The sequence below is a fragment of the Dreissena polymorpha genome, chromosome 12 (assembly GCF_020536995.1).
Source record: "Dreissena polymorpha isolate Duluth1 chromosome 12, UMN_Dpol_1.0, whole genome shotgun sequence".
Lineage (NCBI taxonomy): Eukaryota > Metazoa > Mollusca > Bivalvia > Myida > Dreissenidae > Dreissena > Dreissena polymorpha.
Window position 1 is genome coordinate 62,527,429 of NC_068366.1, and position 22,309 is coordinate 62,549,737.

A 22,309-nucleotide genomic window follows, 5' to 3' on the forward strand; every position below is an offset into this window, starting at 1 on the left:
ACGAATTTGGCAGTAGTAGTCAAATCTTTATGATCAATTGAAATGCTGTGATAAACTTTAAAGTATACAATGAAAGTGGATACTGATCTTGAGTAACATAACTCCTATTGCGTAAATATATCTGGTTAAACCATATACACGTATGTGATATATATATGATATACTGATATTCGCAGCAGACACGCCCGCGTTACAGCTTAAAACTTCCTGTCTTACCGTGTCTCTTTAATGTATAAAATATCAGCAAAAACCCCTTATCATTCAGAACATAATGTGCAAATCGAATACCGATTATGGACTCGTGTCATCGTATGCTGGCATTCGTCATAATAACAAAAACTGCATATTGATTAATTAATATTCTTTATTATTCGTTACACATTAACTCGCCTAAACATTAAACAAGAATATGACATCTTTTTCAGGAGCAATTTATAATTGTCCAGACATTTTTTCACAAGGTTGAGGTCAATGACACAACACCCATTGGTAAGTAATTCGCACACGTCAACTAGGAAATGCCTTTTTATTTAAGCTTATAATGTTATAGCGTGTAAACATTGTGCGTATAATTTGCAAAACTTGTATTTGTGAACATTTCAATAAATAAAATTTTGCAATTTGACATACGATAGCGAAATTCTTTTCGATTTATCGTTTTTTATCTGTCATTAGAAAACGATCGATTTTAAGTTCCGTAACCCATATTATGTAATATCCTCAAACATTATTATATTTGCCGGAGCATACAGGCTTTTTCAAATAAGCATACTGGCCTTACCAAATAACTATCTAACTATTGACTATCTTAGCATTCATTTTCTTGAAACCGATTCTTGATATGTTAACATGATAGTTCTTTTGGTTATATTTACTCAAGACATGAACATCCCATCGCAATAGACATACAGTATTACAGTTGTAAGTATGCACAATATAATGCCGTATTTTTCAGGGCATGTAGTGGTTACTACCACTGGAAACTATTACACAGTTTAATGGATGCGGAAACTTTTTGAACTATCGAACGGGAAACTTGTATTGAAATCAAAGCTAACGACGCTTTGTGTAAGCATACAATTACACAATTAAAACTAATCATATATAACTTGTGTAATAGTATGGGAGGAAAAGCAAATTGTAAATCCCTAGAAAAGTGATTTCAACCAAGGCCATAAGCGCTCATTGCTATTGAATTGTAAAATATAGTTTAATTAAAAACCGCGTACATATACTATTTTGATTCTAACATGAATGGAAAAATATTAAACTGATGATTTCATCATGTAAATTATAATAGAATGTGACCATACAAGAATTCTTTCTGGATTGTTTTCGAATTGCTTTATTATATTATTAACGCTACTTGTGGGAAAGGACACAACTAAACACTGCTCGCAACAATTGTTCACTTGATCCTTTGTTGTATTTCCATGTTGCAGGCAGACGAATTGCCTCTATGCCAATTTGATACAAGCGACTGTTCGAAGACGGTAGTGTATACAATTTAGAAATAATATTTGTAGGTCATAGTCTGTTGTAAAATAATAAACGGTCGGAAGTGAAGATTGGCAGGGTTTAAAGGAAGAAGAGTGCGAAGCACGGCTGATTTGATTCCCACGCATCTAAACGGCCGTTGGTAATATGACAAAGAACTATTACCAACACGCATAATTAAGATTATAATAAGGCTTTATAATGAATATTAATTCAAATATGGTTTTTTTTTTCAATGTACTATTTTTGACGAAGCACCGCGCATATTTTTGATCTACGGCTGTACCATCGATTACTTGTACTAATTTCCATTAAACTCGTTAATTCGTAGGTATGCGAGTGCATGATCTATATGCACGAAAAGTCGTCTTTTAAAGACAGCCTCAGCGAGTTGCCTGTCAGAAATTTTGCATTAAATTATATATAATAGCAAAAAACCAGTTCATATTGATAATACATGTTGATAGTATGATCTTAACATTATGTATATTTATGTATATGTATTCATTTGGTGTTCGTTTTTCTTTAGAATATTCTTCTTCTACTGACCCATTGTGCGAACCGCATATTACAACATATCTTACAAAGAAGAGGAATTATACAGTATCTATAAAAGAGGTAAAACACATTGCGAACACTTTTTGCAACTTAAACGGACAATGCATTAATCATCCATAATCGAACTTAAACCTATGAAAAATGGTATGTAACTTAGATTCATTCGAATTTAAGTACCCAGCTTAATTTGTAATTTATAATACATCAGCACATTATCGCAGTAGTTTTTATTGCATTTAATAGATAAAAGTCTATATCAAGGGCATAACTTTTATCCTTTCTTATTTTTTATGCTCGGTTTATTTGAAGAATACGAAAAATGCAACATTGCTGCAAATCGGTTCCGATAAACTGGGAGTAATCTCGCGATTGGAAACTGTTATAATGGAGATGAAACCTCGTGGGAGCGTCAAAAATCATTCGCACTAAAGGTAAGTTTATTCCAATCAATTAAATGTACTAGTAAAGACATTTTCCAATCAAAATAATTATTTAATGAATATATTCGTATAAAAACAACAAACGAAAAAAATAATATTGATTGATGCATGTATGTCGTTAAAACAAAAGGAAACGTTTCGTTCAAATAACATATAGTATTACTTAGAGTGCATTCATGTATTATTTATACCCAAGTCATTGAGTATAACAAACCTTTTATATAACTGCACTAAGTGCTTCAAAGAGGCCTTTACACAGATTTGGAATGTTTTGAAGTTTGTCATTAAATGCTTTATATTGATAAATGTAAACATGGGATCTAAAAAGCTCCAGTAAAAAATCTAGAATAAAATTTAAAAAAGTAAAAAAAAGTAAGACCCGGGAGTAAAAGGGATCGAACCAGTGACCCCCCGAGTCCTGGAGTAAAAAACCAATTAGACCGCTCGGCCATCCTGCCAAATATGTGTGAAAAACGTATTTCATACTTTATATAAGCAATCTTCGTAGTTTCACAAAATTGAACGACAACAACAGAACTCTCCAAATTATTCAATCGTTTCGCGTTGCAACGCTTTTTAATTTTAAGGTTTTTTAATCGTCAAAAGATGCATATAATGGCTATATTAGACCATGGTAAATGTTCAGGTTACTGTTTCCTCACAAATATCATAACTAAAACGAAAATTTGCGAATCTGTAACATCTTTTTTCAATTTTGTCATTTACCAAAACGTGAAAAGATCCCTTTAATTAAAACGTGCTCAGTTTGCTTTTGACGTTTTATTTTTTATTTACGCTAACCTTTCGTCAGACTGAATCTGTGCCGTTTTTCTGGTCGCCTCAAGAACAGGAATTCCTTATATTACATATGGCAATATCGATTATGAGAAACGCACTGAATATGCCCTGACATCGAAGGAAACATATGTGGTAAGTTTTATTTTGGTGATTGGAATTATTTGTTCTGAAATGTATAGGCTGCGTAATTGGCGCGTATGAATATTTCAAATCCACAAATTAAGAGTATATAAAAGATCTAGGTGATTTTTTGATTAACAACTGTATGTATAATTTGACCATCTCACGATTAGAAGAATTCATTGGTTATCTTAGTTGATTAAATTATTGATAATTTAGTTAACAATTCAACCTATTTTTCACACTGTGGTTGATCAAGATCTTTATGACCGACACATGCAATCTGGTACCGCTAACTTCTTCATTACAGGGTATAAATGGTTCAGCAACAACGACGATCTTGTGGAGATCATTGACGAGATGACAAAATCAACATTCAACATCACAGACGGTATTGACTACAGACTGGATATCGCTGAAGGGGTGATGTTACTTATAGACTTGTGTGAAGAACTTAGATTAAAACAAAAGACGTAATGCTGATGGAAATTTGCGATCAATTTACAATTGTCAATAACCGCTTATAACGTTACACATCTTGAGCATTTTGTCTACCGCAAACAACAGACCGTTACATTTACTGTAATCATGTATTTTCGCACCTGGTTTGCTATGTCTATGAAAACCGTGTTTATAATTTAAATGATTTCAAATATATCGTCATGGTGCACACATTGTTGTTAGACAACATAAAATTGTTTACTGTTGACTTAATAACATTATTTATGATTTATTTAATAACATTGAAGTACAAGTATCAATTCGTAAATATGTGGTCGTTCCGGATGTTCATTGCACAATTCCTATTGACAAATAGTTTTCAACATTTATTGAATACCAGTTTACATAATTAAATATTGTTCGATATCTTTGTCTTTTTCAGGACAACGCGACAGTGAATAGACCATACACTACAACGCCGGTTATATCCGCATATGATCCAGATTTCGGCATTAACGCAACCATTAAATACAAACTAAGAAGTGAGTGACACGTGTTTTTTTTCTCTACTAACGAACGCAATGTTATGGGGTATGAATTGTTACATTGTTGGTTCGTTTCTTAGTTGGTCTCGTGGCTTATTTGTGTTTCAAATAAGTTCTTCAATATATATTATATTTACATTAAACTTCGCACGCCTTATGTAAAGACGACGTGGTAGGGCGTGACGTATGTATGCCCGTTAACTTCATTACGGTCATCATAGTTTTTCCGTAGAACCAACGTTATTAATTTCAGGTTATAAACCTGAACTTTATTAGTTTCAGGTTATAAACTGGAACATTCTTTTATATAGAGATATCAGTGAATACAAAACTGATATTTCACTGTTTCTAACAGTGAAAATAACAGTGAAAATTATCGATAGTTTTTATTGTTGACCAAAACTTTTTTTTAGATATCTTTGATTTCCCCATAATCGCCCACCAAGGGCGACTACTCGGCATTGATTGTTTATAAAAACATACGGATAAGCTTCCATTGAACATACATTTAATAAAATTTCGGGGCAACCAACGGTAAATTATATTGTCTGGAATGGCAAACATACAATCATAATCATTTGTAAGCATAAAATAAAAAGAAAATGTGTTGAATTTGGTGGAATATAGGTTTTAATTCACTCGTGATCATATAAAAAATATATTTTCACTCATGGCTGCGCAACTCGTGAAATGATCCTTTTCTATGATCGCTCGTGAATTAAATCGATATTCCACCAAATCCAATACATATCATGTATACATTCAACATTAATATAATTTGTATGGTAAAAGCTTGTGTTTTTTTGTTGTAAAATAAGTGTAATATAACACAAATATATTTGTATATGAATGTATGTTAAAAGTACAACAAGTACCGGTACATGTATGTATCCATCAAGTAGCTGTACATAAAAAACAACGTTTATGGACTTTGTATACTATAAGAAAAATGTGTATGTAAGTATGTAATTTGCTACGTATGTATGTTATACTTGTCGTGGAAAATAAAATTTGGAAAAGAAAAAAAGGGTGTATTATAAGGATTATGTTGTTGTTTATAATCTCATGGTGCAGCTAGAAGTCTTTTGTTACAGCTATTACCCCATCTGCTGGTGCGCATCTTTTTACTATCGACTCTGACAAAGGGACAGTCAATGTTGCGGAAGTATTGGACTATGAAACGCAATCGAATTACCGACTCATCATCGAGGTAATCGTCGTTGTTCAACAAGGTGGTATTGATGCATTCAATACAGTTCTTTTTCAGACAACATAATTATGGTATCCGTTCTATCATTTTGTTTTGTAAAAACAAACCTGCTGTAACTCATTAAACAAATAACATGATGTGTATGTTTTATGAATTTTGAGAATATGTACTGAGTTTCTTTCATATTTTAAGACTCCGTCATGTTGTATTGAGCATGGCATAAAAAAACACCAATGCTCAGTTTTATCAAATATTATTGAGATTGCATATCAATACAATACGAAATAATAACACAATAAAAACATTGTTTACTTTATTTGAGTATTTTTTCCAAAAGAACATATTTTTATTGTATCGCAAAATTCTTTGAATTCATGTTTTTGATAATTCCAAACTATATTTTATTTATACTTTGTAAATTCATGTTGCCTGTTTGCCTGTTAGATTCCCAGAGGATGATGTTCTTGTGTTAGTGAATATAATAGTTGCATTTTATTGTTAAGGCTTATCAAGTTGACAACCCACAGTCGCGCACCGCTCAAGCAACTATAAACGTTAACGTCATAGACATAGATGATCACAAACCATTTTTCCGACCGGATGTTGACGAGGTGGTGTTATTAGAACATTCAGCCGTTGGTACACACGTGTATAACGTGAAGGCCTTGGATACCGATGCAGTATGTGTATTGTGTTTACGCAACCTTAGAGAAGGCGGCACATAGCACTTTTGTATCGCGTTTTGAATGTCCATAGACTCTCTATTGACACAAATTGATGGATTTCAAGTAACAATAGTAATTTGGCAATAAAACTGCTTTTTTTAAAGCCATAATTTGATTATTTTGCATGGTGTTTCAACCTTGGCCAGAATTTTACAATCATGAGATCTCGTGTTGTGTGTCACACCTGTCTACCTTACTCTATGTTCAAGGTCACACCTGCAGGTCAAAGATCAAAATTGGCCTTTGTCATAAGCGGAGATTTGAGACACAAATCAAATGTGTTTGGTGGGGGATGATTGGCATCTTTTTCCTCTGGACTAATGTTTTGTTGTGTATTGTTTCTCTTATTAATTTACAAAGACATGTTTATTTGATTCAAACTTGTGTTTCAAAGTGTTCTCTTAAAATGTATCGACGTCTTATTTGAGGCTTTTATACAGCTCGTGTTCCTACCATGTAATATCGATATTTCTTTTTCGGCGATGGACATTACACCATTCATTTCAGGGAGAAAACGGATTCATTACTTATAGGATCATTGGCAAAACCGAGGCGTTTGAGCTTCTTAGAATTGACAACATTTCGGCAGCATTGAATGTTAAAGATCCGGCGAAAATTGATAGAGAAAACCAGGAAAACATTACCGTTATTGTAAGTATCAACTGGGTTAATTTTTACATGTTTAGGATGCTAGTTAAACATTTATAGACTTGGAAACTAAAAGCAACATGAAGAGCACTTATATATGCATGCATTACGGCATAATTGCGTTTCTTCATTGTAACATGACATTAATGTACTTATTATTTACTAATTTGTATGTATTTTTCTAGATTGAACCGTTAACACATCATGGTGAAGCAGGTCAAAACAACCTAACAGTGAACATTCGTCTAGAGGATATCAACGACAACAATCCGGTTTTCGGTATCCCTGATCTGTCTGAGTTCAGTTTCACGTATGTGAATCAGTCTGCTGGAACGTCTATAGGAAAGGTAATACATGTACTAAAGACAATTTCACCAATGTTCATTCTATGCGAATTAAACATTCTGTCATTGAGTTGAAATTCTAAAAATGCCTTATCATAATGCTTGACTATGTGTGAGCTCTCATTCTTTACCAAGCTTTGAAGTCCTCAGTATATTGCGTTCCCATATTCTTTCAAGATTCACAGTCTACTTCTTGTTTGTGTTTCCCTGTTGATCAATATGAAGTTTGGATTACTAACTATTGTTTCGGTTTTCGTCCTGCTGTTTTTTGTGGTTTTATTTCAAATCGGCATCCAGCAGATTTATTTTTTGATGAACTAACTTAAATCCTTATGAGTTGTTGATCGTATAGTGACGTTTGCTTTAACGAAACAGGTTGAGGCAACTGATAAGGATACTGGCGTTAACGCTCTTCTATACTATGAGATAGTTAACGGGACAATGAACGCAGGGAATTGTAATAACGAAAGTCCATTTATTCTCAACAAAACAACCGGGGTTATTGTTATGAGCAGAAGTAATCTCCCATGTGATGGATACCGATTTGTTGTTCAGGCTTGTGACAATCCTAATAATCCTATTGCGAGGTCAGTATCATCAATTGGTTTCTTTACATTAAAGATAAACATGTCATTTTTCAAAAAAATTATACATCAGAACAGTATTCAATTTCATGGTGAGAAATGCTTTTAAATATTAGATCAACTGCAAAACGCATATAATTGGATGATTTACAGTTTTCATAATGAACAAATATGCACATTTATGTAAAAAAGTATTTCTTTGTTTATTCTACTTACGTATTTAATGTTAGAACGTATCGCTTCAGGCGATGCTCAATTACTACGGTTGCGGTTGCTAGGATAGCCAATGCGACTGTGGATAACCCTCGTCAGGACATAAACGTCACGGAATCCGTAACCATCAATACTTACGTCGCTCAACTGATGGTAAATCTAGAAAAGCGATGTCCATTGAATTGTTCGAAGTGTCTTTAAGTGTTAAATTTTACTGTTTGATTCATCAATATTGCTGCATGATGAACAACTATAATACATAAGAGCTCAATTTTTCACTAATTTCTTTTATAAGAATAATACCGTTGCCAATTTACACAAGTTACATGTTTGCCTTCGTGTTGTTAATATTTGTGCATTTATTTTTATCTGACAGTTTTATAGCAATACCATTTGCAGAATATTTTTCTTATGTCTATTGATTGATACATTTACTGTACGTTTGTCAGTGTGAAAGTTTCGTATTACGTAATTAATGAATGTTTAAATGTTCAGTTAAAACTTACTATTGGTCAAGAATGTTCAAACGCTTAAAACTTGTATTTTACATTCGATCGATAAACAGCAAATTCAGAAAACGAAATACAAACAATAATCAATACAATGATATATTTTAATGTTATAATTACAACATTCTTGACTTTATAAATAATAAATATATATATATATATGTATTATGTTACAGTGTGGTGGCACAGGTTTGACGTATAAAGTAATACCCAATATAGCTGCAGTGCCGTTTGGTGTATCTCCCAGGTAGGTCTTGTATTACGTATGATTAATTGTGTCGTGATATTGGTAAAGATGAGTACTATAGCATTATACCAGCGCTTTTATAGTATGAACATACTTACAATTTGACAACATGATATTGTTCTTATCATTACTACAAGTTCTTGTATCTGAGTCAAGTGACCGATCGCCATACGTTTAGACAATGACAACAAACACAAACTGGTGATACATACTTCTCAACAATTATAGTAGCTTTATTTGTGCTCTGTTCTGTTCAACTTTAACACCAATAAATAGTTAAAAAGAATACGGTTACGATGAGTGCTTAGTATATAGAAAAAGTTGAAATCGGCTGATTCATAGGACAACTTTTGAAGGGTTGCTTATTCTGGTTCGGCCACTTCGAGAAAATATTCTGAATCATTCTATACTTAATATTAAGACACACATGAATGATTCTTACACGTTATTCAGTGCTATAGTCAACTACTGGGTGCTAAATTGTGAAAATGAAGCTGTAACCTCAATCCACATTATTTCTATACTTACTGAAGCACTTTAAATCATTTGGCAAATTACAAAGAAGGTGCTTCATAAGATTAATAAATTGTGCTTTTAAAACGTACGGTTAAGATAACGTGTTTCAAGCATTTAATATTTGAGCATTGTTTCTTATCTGTATACAAATTAGAATAATACGAGTGCATTTGAGGTTTATTTGAATATTATCGAGATACGAAATGTTAATGCAGCGAGATAACATAATGTTAAATGAAATAAAATAAATACTGTTAATATTAATTATCAAACATCGCTCATTTGCATTTTGCAGTATGTATATGAGTGTACTATATATATATATATATATATATATATATATATATATATATATCTCAAATTTATCAAGTATTAAAATTTGTGTAATTAATAAAGTACCGTCGCTTTTAAATATCGAGTATATGTAAGCTTAATTTGCTTGTTAATTTGAATAATTAAAGTGTCGTCTGTTTATTTTTGCGAGCTAATTTATTACTTAATTTCATTTGATTATTGTATAAAATAAATTCACAGACAGAACAAAGTCGTTAACAAACTTCACGAACGAAAACACATTCACGACTCGGCTTACCAGTACACTAAAGACCCCATCACACTAGGCCTCGTTCATGAAGACCGCGCTGCGTCCTGTTACTGTTATAGGACGTAGCGAGGACGGGGTAAAAATTGTTAAAAAATGCGTTTCTCAATTTATTGATACGGCCATACGACATTGCGCTAAGTGCTATCTACGTCCAGCACGTTCCCACTATGTTCTTACTGCGCGTGTATTCAGGCGAGTACCACGTCCAACACATTCTTGCTATTCTGTAACTACGCTCGTACTAAGTTGCTACTGCGACCGCCAAGATAGCACTGCGTTCTTACCACGCGCCATCACGTTCTCACCGCGTCTGCATATAAATACTGCGATTCGGCTCGATCTGATGATTCAATCGGCGACTTTCTTCTGAGTAAAAGTAAAGTATATTACATCAGAAAATATGCCGAGAAGGGAGGGGGCTGCAAAGCAGCTACGAAAGCAAAACCGAGAACTCAACGAAAATTCAATGAAAGAGGAAAGTGGTGATCCGGATTAGCCTTTGCGAATTGCACAGGCTGATCCAAGGCGGCATTTTACGTAGGTATCACTAAAACAGCTTTTTTCATGGAACGACGCAGTTTTGTTATACATTAACTGCAGTATGACCTATGAATAAACAGAGTTAGGATTTTATAAATTAACTCGTACATATTTATGCAAATTATATTACATAACCAATTTAACAAACCATAATTTAATTACCAATACAAAGTAAATTTTACACATCACATAATGTCAAATGTAATCATTAGTTAAACCAGGAAAACATTTAGTTATCAGTCTTAGTAGGTCCAAAACTCTTATCCAACTCTATTGTTTTGTTACCATATGTTCTTCCCATGGCATCGATCCTGCTCGACTTTTTAAGTACAACTTCAGATACTCCCGTTGCCTCTTCCCTGCTACAGTATCCCTCTTAGGTCCGTTGATTGCTTCAACTTCATGCATGTTTGCATTGGCTCTCCAGAGGCCTGGTACTACATTATGCTGATCATCCTCCGCGTCAAGTTGGGCATTCTGCGTAACGGGATACCGTTTTCTCATTAGATTATGAAGGCACATGCAAGCCTCGAGTACAGTTCTCACTATGTCAGGTCCTTGCATCATTGTGGTCAATACTATCTGCCATCTCTGTGCCAGTATACCAAAAGCGTTATCTACGACACGTCTCCCTCTTGAAATTCTATAGTTGGTTATAAACTCTTTCTTCAAAGTCCTCGGTGGGAATACGGTTTCATCAGGTGGGTTCGTAGTCAAAACGCGTCATCACCCAAGATAAAATATGGCATGTCCTGAGCATCATTGGGTATTGGGTCTGGATCTGGGAATTCGATTGTTCCATTTTCCAAACACTCCTTCAATTCGAACTCGTTGTACATCTGAGCGTCAGACATGGACCCGTATCCACCAATATCTGTCCACACAATCTTACAATCGGCGTCCACCAAAGCCAGAAGAACCACCGACAAGAAGCCTTTGTAATTGTGATCCAGTGTTATGCGGGCATCTGATAGCCACATGTTTTCCATCAATTACTCCACAGGAGAGTGACACATTCCACATTGTCTGAAACTCTTCCGCAATAGTGCGCCATTCTACTTGTGATGTTGGGCATGATATTACCTCGTCCTTATATTCGTCAACAATTTCCCGGCACACTTTAAGAATAAACAAAGATATTGTGTTCCTAGCAACTCTTAAGGCGTACTGCAAGGACAGGTAACAGATGCCTAGTGTCGTAACGTAATCGCAAGTTTCAGACCTTGATTCAGCGCTTTTCTGCAATGGGTGTCTGTCTTCTGACATCTTGGACCAACTTGGTTGAGAAGCTCATAATTTCAGAAGGCATTCTAAGAAAATTAAAGAATGACCGCTGATCTTCCATTCTTAATTCCGCCATTAGTCGGTCATAATGGCTGAATTGCAGCCTTGTTTCTGCTGAGAGCCTAGGCCGCATCAAGCAAGACCTGGGTTGTCTTCTATTTGCTCTCTACCCTCTCCTTCTCACAAGCAATAGTGCAACCTGTCCATCGAGAAAAGCCTGTTGTCCAGCCAATACAGCAACATGCTGGAGACGTTCTTGGTTGTCCATTCCATATTTAAATGGAAGTGAAAGTGAAATGACTCCAGTTTTATACTCGACCAACAGAACGTGGCATGGTCGTGGCTAGAGCCTGCTTCAAACGTACATTAGACGTTATAAGCACCGGTAGAACGTACTTAGAACTTAATGCGGTCTTTTGAAACGTAGTAGGGACGTATATTTGTCGCTACACTAGCGTGAAAGGGTCGTAGTGAGAACCCGATGGACGTAGCAAGAACGTAGTGACGATCTAGAGACAACGTGATGCGAACGTCACACACTCGTCCACGTCTGCACTACGCGCGTATTGCGCCAATGAGGTTCTTACTATGTTTAAGCTACGTCATTACTACGACCTTACCAAGTTCTTACCACGTCCTGATTTGACCACGTCCTCGCCACGTAAGTTTTGAACAGGTTCAAAGTTCACCCACGTCCTTCACGTCCATGAAAACCGTACCACGCGCAAAGCCGTGTCTACTGCGTCGTTGCTACGTTGTACACGTTCGCACTGCATCCTCTCATATTTTTGACGTACTGGGAACGTGGCCTAGTGTGACGGGGGTATAAACAAAAACTGAATTAAAAGATCGCGAACGAATAAAAATAACGTCTGCATTATTATTGATAAAAAATCAATGCATCATTCTGATGCTTTGCTATGCAATCACCCTAGCTAAAGCCCCTAGGGACTAGCTCATGCGCAGCAAACCTAAAGATGTGTTTGTTTGTAGGATAAACAACGATAACAATAATAATACATGAATTATTTAAGTTTAACTACTTAAACTGGCCTATTGTTTTTTAGTAAGGTCTTTAAATAAGAGCATGCACTGATATTAATAGCATTATTACGTATATGACGTTGTATTGACTTTTGTGTGTTTTAGCGGAATTTTGAAGACGACTGGAGTTTTAGACAGGGAAAACATTTCGACGTATGAATTTCTGGTGCAAGTCTACCAGTATGGGCAGGTTGGTAAATCACTGATCACATGCTGTTATCGTGTTCTGCTTGTAGCACATACATACCGGATACGAATATTTTTCCCTTATGTATCAGCACGTCGTGAGTAATTCCATTTCCTTCCTATTCTCTGAGCGACAAACCAGATGACGTTGTTGGGTTAAATAACATGACGTTACTGATACATACTAAAAGCCAAAGGCTGGCCTACAAACTTAATTCCTGAAATAATTTAACAAAAGGATTGCAATGACAGTGGGTGTCAGAACATTAGCACGATCCTCTTTATGCATAATTAGCATTTTTACATATTTTGTAACATAAGCTTTATAATTTGATTTATGCGATACAGTTATGTTTTTGACAACTTTAGTGCACGTAAGTCCATACAATTGTTTTTTTTTCTTATGTTTATTAAATAAATAAAACCATAGACGATAAATTATTTTATGTGTATTATGCATTAGTCATTTACAAATCATTAATCTCAGGTGAGATACGATATATTCCTGTAGTACTTTTTTAACATACACTGTCATTATTGCAACGACATTTTGCTAAAACGTTTTGTCAGTTTTCTAGTGTTTATTACATAGGAACACAACAATATTTTAACTCTAATGTAGGTCAAATGCAACTTCAACATAAGTATAAACATCCTTGATGTGAACGACAATGCTCCTGAATTTCACCCTGACACGTACATACTATACGTTGGAAACCCCACTGAAAAGGGGCTAATCGTCGGCAGAGTTCGTGTAAGTATGGTGAAACATTTTGCTAAAGCTCATTGTTTTAAATTATAGTTGTTTCTATTATGTGAGGATTTCAATTTGTGTTTAAATCTTCATTTACTATCGCAAGTATGAAATAATGTCTCAAGCATAATGTTGTCATTGCATATGAGAACGGTCCAATTTTTCACAAAAAACATCGTTTGTTACTCTTACAACTTACTTTTGCAAAGGCGGTAGAACAACAATTTCTTAAACGTACATTTAAGTTGATTGTTCTTACCACAGTCATAGAAATAACGTATAAAAATTTCGCAATTGTTTTAACTCTGATAAATAAGATTGTTTTCAGTTATAGACTATTGAAATATTAATGAAACAAGTTTTTTTTTCATATAACGCAAATTATATAATTAATTGTTTTAGTTGGATCATTGAGGGTTTAATAATATTTCAGGCAAATGATTCTGATATCGGCGACAACGGATTTGTGAATTATTCGTTCAAAACCAAAAGGTAAGATCAAAAATAAATATAGACATTAATTTCTAGAATAATATGTAACTGCCCTCTCTGCATTTCAAGCTCTTTCATACACATATTTTTTACATTATCGGTTTGTCGCAAAAATATGAGAGTAAATACTAATCCCCTGATTTATTTATAGATATTAAGGAAATGTATTAATACTCACAAGTAATTTATTGTTTTGTGCTCATATGGTAAAAATGTTATTTCACTGTGCGAATTGTCGAAACCGGATTTTCTATCTTTATGTTCATGTATTGCTGTTATTCAGCGGTCAATCGTACTTAATCAACGGTTCATCCGGGGAAATCAGTCTTGTTAGTCCAGACCATGTCAGGGATATTGAGCAACTTGTGGTCATTGCGGCAGACCAAGGAACACCAAGATACGAGGCTTCGGCTGTTGTTTATGTAAGCAATCTTCAGTTTGAACTCATATTTATATAGAATATTTATTATAAATAACCTCAATTGAGCGAAGATAAATATCGATCTTCTATTGAAACTATCTTGTTTATCACGCTCGAATATATACACTTGTATCGATACAATTCTGTAAAAAAGTTCAGACAATTCATTTTTGGTTCAAGCTAGTATACCCAAAACAACGTCTTAACTATGCTAAAATAATTCAAAGACTGTGTACCATTGAGCAATTAAGTAAACAACCTCTTGACATAATATTGCATGTTATTTTATTTCAAAATGGATGTTTTGCCCATAACAAGAAATAAATAAACACAATATAAGTGAAACAGTAAAACTTCGCTTGCCAAATCAAAGACCATTTGCCTTATTTGTTTCAGATCATATTCACATTCAGATCATAGTCAATGACTGTTTCATTATTTGACTTCTATATGCATATTGGTGACCTGACATTTTCGGATTATTTTATTCTCTCATACGTATTAGTTTATTAAGAAATAGGTAAACAAACAGTTCGGCAGGGTAGTGATACTCATAACGTATCCCAAAACTAACTCTTTTCAAGGTCCTCAGTGGAGATGCTGGTACAAGCTCGGTTCCACTAAACACGCCTCTGCAAAAAGGACAGATAACAAACAAGAAAGAATCATTTGAAAGGTAAAAAGGATCGATATAAACAATTTGCATAATTGTATATATGTATATGACATAATTGTTAAACAATATTCTTATGAAAAGTAAAGGCATATTTTCGTTGACGATAAACTTACGTTATAAATAAAACATTTATGGTCAGAAGTATGGTTCAGGGCAGTGGATCATTATGCTCGTTTAATTGCACGATAAACAAAGCAGTTTGAAAGCCAATGCCATAAATAATAGTTGATATTGTTTATACCCAAGTATTTCTTTTTTGTTTTTCAGAGGACTTTCAGAGATATTAAACCAGAGTGTAGTCATTTCGCATGTGGACGCCTACGAAAAGTCTCCGCACAGGTGAGTAAAACATTTTCTGTTATAATTCAATTATATACTTGTTTTTACCACTCTCTTGCACATCTGATTGGTTTACGTACTAGCGAAAACGCCTGTTTAAATTAAAGCAAGAACCGTTAAGATTGCAGCAAAAATAAGTACTGAAACAACACTTACGTTTGCTTAAATAACATTTGATGTCAGTGATTTGACATTTAAATATTCTGGCATTCCTATAAGAACCTTTGAGATTGCAATATTTACGAGTACTGAAACATCGACTGGACTTCCGTTTGTTTTAATGATATTTGCTGTTCGTGAATTGACTCTATTAAATATCGTTTTAAATATATAAACTAAGAACATGCATTCAGTTGTTCAGAAAGTGAAAGAAATCCAAGGCATTTTGGAAAACAATTTCAGTTTTATTTATATTTAAATCGCGTTAATTCATGGCGAATTGTGTGCCTTTAAATTGGTTTGATCATCATTTTTTTCTTCAACTTTATTTAATCATTGTTTTACGATGTCAATGGGATGTCCCTTGTGTTTTCTAGGTCTAGAATCTTCATCATTGCTACAGAGAAGTCCGTCGAAACCAGCACATTGGTCAGGTATAAAGACATGTCGTTTATGTCATTGTGTGCGTGTTAAACTGACACATGATGTAAGATTGTTGACAGGACATGCGATTGAAAATCGTATTTTCATCGCAATGTTGGTGTAGATTTATTTGTTTTTACTTATAAAACGTGTGGTTCATAATGGATATGATGTATGTGTAGTGATCGGGAGGTCACGTATTCGATCCCCACTGTGGGATCATTCTTAAGATCTACACCAAAGGCACCAAGCACTGGTTCTACCCAGGGCCCAAGACTCCTTGTATACTAAAAGTGCGTCGATGCTCCAGATGAACCCCAAACTAAATAGGAAAGACGAGGAAGAAGGAAATATAACGAAATATTTGCATGGAGTTAATCCTGAATCAATGACCTTATTTTTATTTTATATCTCGTTTTAAACGAGAAATATATTTTCTTAATACAGTTATAAAACAAACAGGAGTGCTAAAACGTGATTTTTTTTCAGACTGGTGTATAATAACTACGAAGAGATACGGACATTATTCTTTTCTGCACTCGAGACTGCAGACACCAAATCTTCCCATTCGGACCTTGGGGCACCAGAGATAGGTCTTATCGTAATGGCGGTTGTGATTCTCGTGGGAACAAGTATTGCGATTGTCTTCATAAACAGGCAGTTTAACAGGTATGAAGTAATTTTATGTCGTTGAAACACTGCTTTAATACCGAATGGTCACATTATGAAACTGACCATTTGCACAACTGTTAGAAAACATTGATATTTTGGATGGTTAAATAATTTTCGAAAAGGTAACCGTTTTAAACTATACATAATATTGAATTGATCATTATATCATAATAAAGAGCAGAATCGTTTAATCAGACTTAAGCATGTCAAGCACATCGCCATTAACAATCGTATACAATAACAGCATGAAGTAAATACAAAACATTTAATAATATCGAAGAAAGATCAATTTACAATATTAGGAGTAAACATGTTATCGTGTTTTAGTGAGAATGTTATAACATAATTTCAAACGTAGTTTGATAATTGCAGCACTCATTATATTATTCTGCAACAAGTTTCACTAGTGAATAGAATTTTTATCTCAAACTTCATATGGAAGATATTACTCGTTTTTTATGCATTCAAACCTTTGAGTCTTTTTAACAAATAAACATATATTAATATGAAGTCATATGATGGGCATATATAACCGCATAAATCCAACTTTATATTTGAATGTTACTTTCATAATATCTCTTGAGCTGTACTATGACGAATAGAAAATAATGAAAGTCATGCATGAAAAAGAGGACACACGGTACGACATATCAATACCATTGTGTGCATAGCATGCTTCAAATGAAATTATAATTCTCCTGTTATCACTGACATTAAGAAAAAGTATTTATTTTCACAACAATGACATGGAGGGAAATGCTAAGAAACTATAATTTCCTATTTCGTCATTCCGTTTCTATTAAAAAACTTATTGACGACATTTCCTGTTGTTTAATCCCTCGCAGAAAAGCGGGTGTTGAAATATATGAAGGCCCATTTTTTGTCCGTAAGTCCGTAACTATGTCCGTAGCTCTTACATATCCGCCCCATATCTTCTATAAAATTTGATTTATTTTCTTAAAACAGGCCTTAACTGTCAAGGTCATTGAGATACTTTGCAGAAGGGTTTATTAAGTCTTTTCGGCTAAAGGTAAAGGCCGCACTTCAAAGGCAATGCTTAAGTTTCCATTTTAAGTGTCCACTCAATCAGGCATTTATACCGTATGCAAATTAAACGAATACGTCAAGCTTAAGCCAGCTTAAGGTCAATGTCGTACTTTAATGTTGAAGGTTTGACCATCATTTTTTTCGTTCGCTCTAGATCACCTATATGATTTGAATTATTTTCACGAAATTCAACTAAATGTAAAGGTCTATATAAAGATGTGCAGGAGGCATTCGTTAGGCCAAGGTCAGTACTCAATATCAATTGGTGAGCCTGCATTACACCATTGGTCCATTTGACTTATAAATAGAGGATTTGTTCATGAAACTCGGGTAACTGTGTGCAGTAGGTATGAGTCAGACATATCATATCAACGTCGTAAGTTATTGTAAACTGTTCGAGACTCGATTTTCATGTCCGCTCCATATTTTATATACCCTTTAGAGGATTATAAAGACACTCAAATATAATGTAAAGGTCACTATGACGATGTGCAAACGGCACGAATCAATCACGATATATGCAGGTCAAAGTAAAGATAGAAGATCAACTGTTTGAGCCTTCATTCTTCATAACAGCTATATATGTCATATACCATATATAAACGATTTTCCGTAAACTTGGCCACAACGTTTATTACCAAAAGTTAATGCGAAAAAGATATGTCTTAGTTATGCCGGTGTAAGTTTAAGGCAATATTTCCAGGTCAAACTTGTGGGCTTCCACTTTTATGTCTTCTGTTTGTTTTCTACACGCACTGTTTGGTTAACATGAGCATTTGCTATTAAATAAAGGTCATTGAAACGATATGCAGAAGGCTTGAGTCGGTCGCATCGGTTCAAGGTCAGGTTAACACTTAAAGGTCGATAGTTTAGGAGTCATTGTTTAACAATGTTATGTCTTCATCTCATTTGTACCCATAAAAGGGCTGTATTGCAATGTTAATGTCAATCAAAAAATTCAGATGTCATGAGCCAATCACGCTGGCTTAAACTAAGGTCACCACTCCAAGAAAAAAATCAGGGCGCTGAATATAACTGTTGCTTGGTGCGCCCCGTTGTTTACATAGAAGGCATGTTTTTGTTTTATAAATCAGTTTACGTCGCTCGTTACAAATGTTGCATTCGTTTGCTATGTTAAAACTTTGCCCAACGGTGTGCGTCTGTTACCTATTGACTATCACGAGCAATGTATGATATATTTCTTCGCAGCCACAAAAGATACAAAAAGCTCTATGAAACGCTAACTAAGGACAGTTCGATGTACGAGTCTCAAGAAGTCAATGCAACGATGGAAAGCGAATCTGGATCGGCGAGCACAAACGTACGAACTTTAAAAAATCATTTTACTTCCAGCTATGGTTTACAATTAAATTAAAATATAGGTGTTCAATATACATGGTTTTATCAAATATATTGAGTATCAATTGAATACTTGTTTTTATTTAAAAGTTGTTTCTGTTGGAATTGTCTACTTAAACTACCTTTGTATAATACAGGAACAAGCAGTTATTAGAGAAAACCTGCTGTTTTCGGGGGACGACAATAACATTGCATCGGAATCCAGTTACAATGTGGGAGAAACAAGGGTTGAAGAAAGCACGTCGGTAAAAGAGGCGATGGACAGTCTTGATCAGAGTCTGTATAGCGAGGAAAATGAGCGGCAAACTGTTGTTAATTCTGAAGATTTAACTGATGAAGCAATCGAAAGCAATCAGGAAACACCCGGCAGTAGTGACAATGTCATTTACGCAAATGTAAAAATGAATAAAACGGAAAGTGATGGCAGCAATAGCCTAGGGAATACAGACACGCTGTCTAATTTCAAGGCTCAAGATGTAATGATTGAAGAACCTAACCCTGACTACGATCGTAAAGAAGTGAGGTTTAGTGCCGAGGTGCTTGATGCTGATGAAAACAAGATGACGCCACTGAAAGTAAAGGATGAAACGAATAGCATCGGAGAGGGTGACGACAAGTCAAATATAAAGTCGGTTGAGGAGGGTGAAGATGTAAAGAACAAACAAACTATCGAAGGAGATGAGCGTGAAAGCGATAAAATGCATAATGATTACAATCCGACCAAAGATGTTAATGAAGGAGCAAATGAAAACCTAATAATTGGCCATTTACTTAGTCCTGACACAGACGTTGAAGTAGATGAAATTGTGTCACCTTCGCACGACATTAATTCTGACAACAACAGTCAGGTTGACTTTTACTTTGCTTCAGAAGTATCAACACACTTTTAGATTAAGTCACAGGTGCGCATAAGTAGATGCGATGTTGATGTAATTTGTGTACGGAACGGTTTGGTGACAGAAACATTTTTAGCTGTATCATTATTTCGTGCTATTGTTCTCAGACCAACATAAAACATGTGCTGTTATTACGTATCAAGGGTCTAGTTATCCAATCAAAGTTGTATACTTAATTTTGTAATTTTTTACTAATAATAAATGTTTCCTTATTCTAATTGATTTACAAAATTAGTCAAATATTATTATTTTTGTTTCTACAAATCGTCATGAACATCCAATATCTTGCTGTATTCATGTTTCATATCGATAGCATTTCGTGATAATATATTAGAATGTTGAAATTCACAATAAAACAATCTTCACGAAGAGTCCTCTACTCCTCAAAAGTAAATGTGTGTTGTGATTGAATTTTATAAATATGTAAATGAATAAAGAAATTCCTGATAAGTTATTCTTAAAGGCTCTATAAAGGTGACAAATCCAATTATTATGCATATCAACTGGTTACCGTATTTCAGTTACTCTTGCATAAAAACTGCTAATAACACAGCTTAGGTACAACGTTGTCAAGAATTATGGAAGGTAAACCCGTTTCATAATTGGAAAAAATGTTTACATTTTTGCAACTTACGTGATGTGTAGCCTCAGAACGGTGACAAATGCTAAAAATAGCCTAAAGAAAATTCAAGTTTAATTCTATTGTAAACAACTTTTTACCAGCAGAAAGTAAAGTATCAGATCACTACAAACGTTTTAACCATTTAGCAGAGATCTACTTTGTGAGTGATACCGGAAAACGTTAAAAATCATCGTCATATTTTTGGTGACCTGAGTCACTTTCACTTTCTCTTTCCCGAGTAAACAGCGATGTAAATAAAATGATTGTTTGTAAACACAATTGACTTGGAGGGCACTTTATTTTTAGCTCAAAACAAGTTGTATTGCTCAGTTTTTATGTATATGTCTAATTGCATATATATATATATATATATATATATATATATATATATATATATATATATATATATATATATATATATATATATATATATATATATATATATATATTGTTTTTGATAACCTTTATAAATAAAATATGAAAAAAATATTTAAAAATCGGTAAATAATAACGGATCTTCACCTTTATAGAGCCTTTAATTTCAACTAGAAAATCCCTTCAAGAGACAAACTGTAAAGTATAAGTATTTTGTATATGATTAATAAGATGTATGCATCATTTGATTAATATAAAATCATTTTTATAATGTCCTCATTCCTGATGTGTTAAATTTTACGCAGAAATTATTGTTTTTTCTATGCAAATAAGCATTATGAAATGTTTTGTAGTGTATATTATATCTGTATCTGTATTGTTTCGTGTTATATATTTTTTAGAAATAATATTCAGACAATGCATTCGAAATGGGTTTATATGTAAACGCTTCAATGTGGGCTTTCAATATTAGTTATGCTATTTATACGTATAGTAACATTTATCACTGCAATACTACTAGCAAACATCGTAAAGCACGTACATGTTATTACAATTTGAACGCTTTAAATGTACTTTCGAGTGATTACCTACAAAAGTATGATGAAAGTTTCCTACCACTGAAACAATATTTACAAACTGTTGTTTATGCATATTTTGGCGAATTTAAGGTGTGCTTAGTTCTTGATGAATATGTGAATTATATTTGTTGGGAGTCTTTGATTTTTACCTTTAGTTTTGTGAAACATGTAATAACCGTTTACCTTATAAATTGTAATATTCGAATAGTTTAACTATTTAAACAAACTAGGCATTTACTGTTGATTTACTGATGATTTACTGTTAACTGTATTTCTCAAACAGCAAATATGAGCTACGAGAAAGGTAAAACCTTTGCGCAAAGGCTGTTACGAAGAAGCATTATGCCAACGATATACCATAACAGTTATGCAAATGTTTAAAGAAGCGGCTTGAGAATCTTAATAGGGCGGTATTTCTTTGTCAACACTGTGGTTAAGACAAA

At 34.0% G+C, this 22,309-nt stretch overlaps 1 protein-coding gene across 1 annotated transcript; it reads left to right on the plus strand.

The window, feature by feature from the left end:
• Positions 1–3,689: 3,689 nt before the first annotated feature.
• Positions 3,690–21,996, plus strand: LOC127852664 (cadherin-23-like). Its single transcript, XM_052386613.1, has 19 exons — positions 3,690–3,836; positions 4,297–4,396; positions 5,494–5,609; positions 6,113–6,289; positions 6,842–6,985; positions 7,168–7,329; positions 7,702–7,913; positions 8,156–8,276; positions 8,809–8,879; positions 12,973–13,057; positions 13,676–13,807; positions 14,241–14,299; positions 14,583–14,721; positions 15,305–15,396; positions 15,664–15,735; positions 16,272–16,328; positions 16,807–16,986; positions 19,246–19,357; positions 19,533–21,996. The coding sequence occupies exons 1-19, from the start codon at positions 3,690–3,692 to the stop codon at positions 20,283–20,285; spliced, it is 2,931 nt and encodes a 976-aa protein (XP_052242573.1). The 3' UTR covers positions 20,286–21,996.
• The last annotated feature ends 313 nt before the right edge of the window (positions 21,997–22,309 follow it).

What these genes read in the sequence shown, in the direction of transcription:
- LOC127852664 (XM_052386613.1), top strand. Translation starts at nt 3,690, where the DNA reads ATGCAATCTGGTACCGCTAACTTCTTCATTACAGGGTATAAATGGTTC. An exon ending in AGGCTTCGGCTGTTGTTTAT is followed by an intron (nt 14,722 to 15,304) that starts GTAAGCAATCTT and finishes ACTCTTTTCAAG; the next exon opens with GTCCTCAGTGGAGATGCTGG. An exon ending in TACGAAAAGTCTCCGCACAG is followed by an intron (nt 15,736 to 16,271) that starts GTGAGTAAAACA and finishes TGTGTTTTCTAG; the next exon opens with GTCTAGAATCTTCATCATTG.